The following is a 6,289-nucleotide window of genomic DNA, read 5'->3' as shown; positions in this document are numbered from 1 at the left end:
AATAATATGGTTTTGTTGTTCTGAGAACAGAGACTTAAAACTCCCAAATGAGCTGGATCGAGTAATATTTACTCTTTAATTACATAAACTAATCTGTTCAAAAGGAGACTGTTTCATTTTTTTCCTATCAAAGTAAGAAACTACCAGGCAAAAGAAATGGCCACCACAAGAATGCCTAAGCTCCTTGTTCCTGCTAGAATGAAGAAACGGCCCCTCAGACCGCGAGTGTACCACCTCCTTCCATGATCTGGTTCTCCTCAGATGCATCCGACTCTTGAGCTTTTGGCTTACTCGTCGTCCTCGAAAAGCCGTACCCCAGAGAGCTTCCGCTTGCTTCACTTAGCTGCCATTACCGTTATATACATTATATATCATTCAAAGACCAAACCAGATACGGATTATTAAAAAAGAAAGAAAAAATGTACGAATTTGATCAACGCACCTCCGTTAGTTCAGACAGGTGACGGGTTCTGAACTCGTTGATCGTGTTTGCTATTTCTGATGTCGGTAGTTTGGCCTGTCAAGGTTTTGACCCACAAAATGATCATACATTCTCTGTGTATAGAATTAACTATGTTTTACCTGAGCAAGAACAGCAGCTGCCAACTGTAGACTTGGCTCCAGAGTCTCTGGTACAACCTACATAGTTTTTTTTTTGTGATCGAGATATGACCAAGAAAGCATATGTCTTTATCTAGTCTGAAAGTGGAGGGGTTTGTGAACATTACTGCAGTAGCACCAGCTTTTTCAAGATTAAGACCATGAACAACATCGTGTGCACGAACAAATGTCTTCACGTTGGGGTAGTACTTGCTCAGAGCCCACACACATCTGTAATTTGTTCCTGGTGCGTCTAAAGCAACCACAGCAGCACATGCTCTCTCAGCTCCAATTTTGTGGAGAACCTGTTTGTTTGCACAAGTAAAGTAACGTTCAAATACTGGTATAGTTTGTCACTTTTTCATGATGCAACTTCTTTTTCTTTTCGTACCTCTCTACTACCAGCATCTCCAAAATAAACAGGAAGATCCATGGAACGGGCGATAGTCACTCTATCACTGCAAAGAATATATGACATATTCAGGCAACCGAAGAATAGGCGTAAGAGATATGGAATTGTATATCAAAGAAGTTAAAACGTGATCTCAGTGTGTGTGGAAGTTACGGATAGTGCCCACATTTTCGGTTTGACAGGAGAAAAAAATGATATCCTCAACCCACAAAATGATACAGGAAATGAATGAGCCATGTTACATTACCTGCTAACATCTAGGGCAACGAATGGGATAAGTCTTTCTGAAAGAAGCTGAGCAATTATCTGCAAGTAACAAATAGAAAGTGTCCAAGAAGTTAGAAACTCCAATATACCATGTGACGCAGACCCATTACACAGATGTTTTCGTCTAAAGAGCATAGACCTGACCAACTCGTCCAAATCCGCAAATAATTATGTGGTCTTGCAAATCATCCGTCTGCAAAATAGAATCAGTCAAGACTCAAGAAAGAGGGATTAGACATGAGATAGCGTTGTAATGATTTCCTGAATCAAAGAATGTGCGAGCATTGAAACAGAGTTAATATTCAAAATAAGTCAAGAAAGAGGTAACATCTAGACTCCTACCTCACTTTCAACCGGCAATAAACTTCGAACATCATGCAACTCAAACCGGGATGCAATTAACTGGCCACCAGCAGCTAACCAAGGCGTGATAGCCATTGAGATTCCCACCACAAGAAACAGTAACGAAGACAACTGAGGAGACATTATACCCTGTAAGAACCACATGTTAGGCTTTCATGTTTTCGAGAAGCGTTGCATATTATTATATATATAAAAAGACATGATACTGATAACAAACCTGATTGACAGCTTCTCCAAAAGCAACAAATGCAAACTCTCCGCCTGGGGCAAGAAGAAGTCCGGCTCTAATTGCAGATATGATTGAAATTCCGAACAATTTGCCCATGATCACGACTAATATAGTCTTGCCCACTATCAGGACCCCCAAAGTCCCCAATACGACAGGGAAATTAGAAAGAAGAAGTTTCGGATCTATAGACATACCAACCTGAAATGAGTAAAACTATTTTGTTAGTCTTATGCCTGTGATTACATATGTTTACAGTTGAAACAAACATCAGAATCTCACAGAAGCAGGAGAAAATAATTCCTTTCACCATCAACAATTTCCTGATTCTTTCTCATAAATGATATAAATAAAGGGATAAACTCATAAATTACAGTCATGAAGAAGAGCCCCAGCAGGAGACCACGATAAGGAGCAATATCTGACTCTACTTGCAAGGAAAATTCTGTCTCCGCAAGGAGTAAACCAGCCAAAAACGCTCCTAATGCCATGGAAAGTCCAGCCTGATTTATAGAAACGGACAAATTTAGAAGGAAAGAAAGAATGGCATAATTGCAAATGGCCAAATACCAACAAGATGAAGGTCATTACCCTAGCTGTCAGTAAACTAGTCCCAAGAATAACAAGAAGTGTATTAGCAGAGAATATCTCGGCGTTTCGATTTTCTGCAACTTGCTTGTAGATTGGTCGAAGAAACTGTGTACCACAAGAGTGTCATCAGTGCCTTATCAGATTATAACTCCAATGGAACATATGAATACCCAAAGCCTCTTCCTTTCGTAGCAAATTTCAAACGTTAAAGTATCTGGACTTACAAGACGGCCACCAGCAATTATGGCAGTAATAGCAACTGCAGCTTTGACTGCAGCAAGCCCAAGCGCTTCAGCAATGGCTTGAAACCCAATCTGAGAAGAACAGTTGGAAACTTAGCATTTTATCACTGATACTTTTTAACAGATAGCCATACTTTTCTTCTTAAGAGGAGCAGCAATTAAACTGTCAAAACTCTTACTTTGATTACTGCCAACACATGGCTTTATTGAACACAAAAGTAAACCGCACTGAAGGAAAAAAGGAAGCCTAGAGATGAACTTACCCCTCCTTTAGATGAATTAGGTGAAATAAGTGGGATGAGAATCAGTAAAACAACTACAGCTAGATCCTGTTGAAAAATATAACAAAGTGATGAGAAACTCCCAGCATAGAAGTATTTACGAACTCTGTTCTGAACCGACCTGGAAAAGCAAGACGGAAAATGTAGCCCGTCCATGTCTAGATGTGCTCTCACCCCGTTCTTGTAGAACCTGAAAACCAAGTACATTGTTTTTGTTTCTTTCCATTAATATCTCTATCTGGAATTCTGAATACAACCAAAAATGTCACCTGAAGGACAACAGCAGTGGAGGACAGTGCCAGGCCGTTTCCGATAACTATTGCCGCTGGACCAGCCTGACCAGCAACATAATGGGCAATCAATCCAACTACTGCTGCTGTCACCAGAACCTAGAATACAACAATAGAAATGTAGATTAGAGAACTTGGATCAAATTATATGGAATGAGATATGGGGATCTTCAAATAATCAAATCACCTGAGCGGAGCCTAATCCAAAAACATATTTCTTCATGGAACTCAGTCTTTCAACAGATAGCTGTCAAATAAAAAAAAATGGCTCTTCTACGGAACACAGTTCAAAAGCAAAACCGCAGCATACACATATATCAAATAGTACCTCAAGGCCAATGTTGAAAAGCAAGAAAACAACTCCAAATTCTGCAATGGCTTTGGTTGCATGCACATTACGGATTATCGAAAGACCATAAGGACCAATCAGAATTCCAGCTGCCAAATACCCAAGAACAGGACTGCCTGCACAATGAAGCCATCAAGACAGCACATTAATCTCTATGCAACATGATTGCGAGACTAAATATGTTTTTGACTGATGAGACCCATGGAAATTGTAGGAGTTTGAGGGAAAGGGATGTATTGGAGAAATAACAAAAAAAAAAGACTTCTACTAACCTCCAGGAATTTTCTGAAATAGAGGCACAAATATGACGCTTGCCAGCAGTAAGAACAAAAAATCAAGAAGCGAAGCTTCTTCCTCATTGACCTAATCATTGCAGAAGTTTCAGACTAAATTTTCGTGGGACTACGAAAAAGAACAAGGAATGATTATTCATACCTCCTGGTGAGGGATCATTTCAAGCAATTTCTTAATTCTCTTGGGAAGTTTCTGCACTTGCCGGATCAATGGTTTCTTGTTGGAAGAGACATCTTCAGTACTAGTGCTGATAACATCTGGCTGTTGAAGCAGCTGATTGTTCCCGCCTACTCCATTGGAGTATAATGTCAGTCTGGAACAATTAAGAAGCTAATACTTAACAAAAAGATCGAGTTCCATGTACTAAAATGATCCTTCAGAAAATGTGAAAACAAAGAGTAGATTATCAAACTGACCCTGCTCCGAGAAGTGCAACCCCAAGAACTAGCTTGGGCCATTGTTGTTTGACAGAATCAACCAGACTCGCAAATACAGTCGTTTTCCCATCTGAATTGGAAGAGAAGAAAGATGCAGAAAAGAAACGAGAGGATTTATTAAACGATGCCTTGGATGCATTAAGAGAAGAACCCTCTTTTGGGAGATCTTTCTGTGTTTCTTGCTTCTTTGGAATCTTTGACTTTTCAGAATCTGATGCCAACACTTCGGAAGACTCTACACTTGGCTTTCCATTCTCATGACCGTTTGAATCATAAGACTGCGTTAGCTTTTGAGCCTTCTGACCAACATTATCAGGCAAATGATCAGCTGTGTTCTGTACCGCTGAGAGATCTTCATGTATTTGTGAATCTCTTTCAGCCTCATGGCTGCCACTTTGGATATTACTTGAGAGTACCACCTCATCCTGGAGGGGAGTTTCTTCATCGGAGAGTTGTCCTTGAGCTTCTTCTGGTTTCTGGGAGATGGACTTCTCAGCTCTCTGCAAAGCAATCTCTGCATCATTAACACGTTGAGTAGCCTCAAGCTCAAAAGCGACAGCTTGTTCAGCCAATTTCATGATATTAGCAACGTCCTCTTCTGCTTTCAAGGCATTGATCTGTATGGTCTCAGCGAAGTCATTCAACTTGTCGACTTCCTTCTGCAGCTCTTCTTTTTTGCTCTGCAAAGCCCTCAGTTGAGCTTCACAACTTGCTAAGTTGAGTTGGCATTCTTTGATGTCATCCTTGGCAGCTAAAAGGGCTTCCTCCTTGTCTTTAAGAAGATCTGTTATTTCAGGCTCTGGAGAGGGTTCTAGAATACCATTACTTTCAAGAGATTCCTCTACAACACGAAGCCTTGCTTCAGCGAGAGATAAGGCCATAGTAGCCTTATGAACAGCTTCTTTAGCAAGAGATTCCTCATCAACAGTGTCTCGGATGAGATCAAGAGTATTGTTAACCTGAAGCCAAACACTAGCGGCTTGATCCTTGAGAGCGATGGCAGTTTCAGAAATCCTCTGAGCCTTATCGTCGAACATGGTACTATTGAGCCTGGCAACTTCCAATTCTTCGGTAGCCTTGTGAAGTAACTCTCTGAGTTCCTCCAGACTGTCAGATTCGTTTTCTTCATCGTGAACATTAGTTTCAACATTGCGAGCATCAGCTAGAGAATGTGACCTAAATCCAAAGGAGACTAGTGTTGGCTTTGAACTAAAAACTCTTGAAGGAGGAGTATTCAAAGTCAAAGTAGCACTTGGTAAGACATTCCTCCTCAGTGGATTAGAATAATCCCAAAATCTGGGGAAGATGATTCCAGCATGGGTGGGACTTCTGAACCGAGAAGGCAAGCGGTAACTCATACCTCCACGAACCAAACTCGGACGCGAAAAATCCATTTCGAATCAAAACTTTGCGACTAGGAGGAACCACCTGTGGAGGAAGTCGAAACGAAAATCAAAATCTCAGATACTTACGAAATGCAAAAGCGAAGGGAGGGAAGAGACTAACCGGATCATGGGTGTAACGGAGTTCGAGGGAAATCCAGAGTTGAGCGACTGATCGAAGTAAGTGCCTCTCTCTCTCTCTCTCTCTCTCTCTGATGAGTTTCCGTTTTAAACAGATTTTCCGCGACTCTTCCAGTCAGTCAAAGAAGAATCGAAACGAGAAAGTGCCCCTTCCTCCCTCTCAATTAAAGAAAACAAACTGCAAAGTAGGAACCCACCAACCTCTCGTGCCAATCAAAAGAACATTTTTGCAATTACACCCTCTTAACTGTACCCTTTCTCTTTAATCTACTCTTAATCTACCCCCAAACGATATTATTTAATCATTTATTTTATTTTTTTCCTATCCATGACTCACTACTTTAGCCATATATAACAACAGTTTTGGTCTTTTTTTTTTTTTTTTTTTTTTTCGCCCGGAATCTCTTATTTAAA

General features: G+C 40.5%; 1 protein-coding gene across 3 annotated transcripts in view; it reads right to left on the bottom strand.

Annotated features, from left to right (window-relative positions):
* Window positions 1-6: 6 nt before the first annotated feature.
* Window positions 7-6,289, bottom strand: part of LOC106294394 (K(+) efflux antiporter 1, chloroplastic-like) — a 13,804-nt gene continuing 7,521 nt past the window's right edge. For 2 of the 3 annotated variants that reach the window (XM_013729947.1, XM_013729946.1), the window contains exons 6-21: window positions 3,460-3,519; window positions 3,252-3,371; window positions 3,104-3,172; window positions 2,965-3,030; window positions 2,684-2,773; window positions 2,460-2,564; window positions 2,243-2,371; window positions 1,860-2,069; window positions 1,622-1,771; window positions 1,419-1,472; window positions 1,260-1,318; window positions 992-1,058; window positions 729-905; window positions 583-639; window positions 443-517; window positions 7-343 (exon numbers count right to left, since the gene is read on the bottom strand). In XM_013729947.1, coding sequence (XP_013585401.1) covers window positions 215-343; window positions 443-517; window positions 583-639; window positions 729-905; window positions 992-1,058; window positions 1,260-1,318; window positions 1,419-1,472; window positions 1,622-1,771; window positions 1,860-2,069; window positions 2,243-2,371; window positions 2,460-2,564; window positions 2,684-2,773; window positions 2,965-3,030; window positions 3,104-3,172; window positions 3,252-3,371; window positions 3,460-3,519 — 1,617 coding nt within the window. In that variant the 3' untranslated portion in view covers window positions 7-214. Of the gene's footprint in view, window positions 344-442; window positions 518-582; window positions 640-728; window positions 906-991; window positions 1,059-1,259; window positions 1,319-1,418; window positions 1,473-1,621; window positions 1,772-1,859; window positions 2,070-2,242; window positions 2,372-2,459; window positions 2,565-2,683; window positions 2,774-2,964; window positions 3,031-3,103; window positions 3,173-3,251; window positions 3,372-3,459; window positions 3,520-3,600; window positions 3,738-3,893; window positions 3,985-4,056; window positions 4,229-4,331; window positions 5,781-5,858; window positions 6,140-6,289 lie in introns of those variants that run through there. The other variant, XM_013729949.1, reaches the window with a different exon arrangement.

This window comes from Brassica oleracea, chromosome C5 (assembly GCF_000695525.1).
Source record: "Brassica oleracea var. oleracea cultivar TO1000 chromosome C5, BOL, whole genome shotgun sequence".
NCBI lineage: Eukaryota > Viridiplantae > Streptophyta > Magnoliopsida > Brassicales > Brassicaceae > Brassica > Brassica oleracea.
Note: the sequence above shows the minus strand (reverse complement) of the source record. Positions and strands in the feature narration are given on the sequence as shown.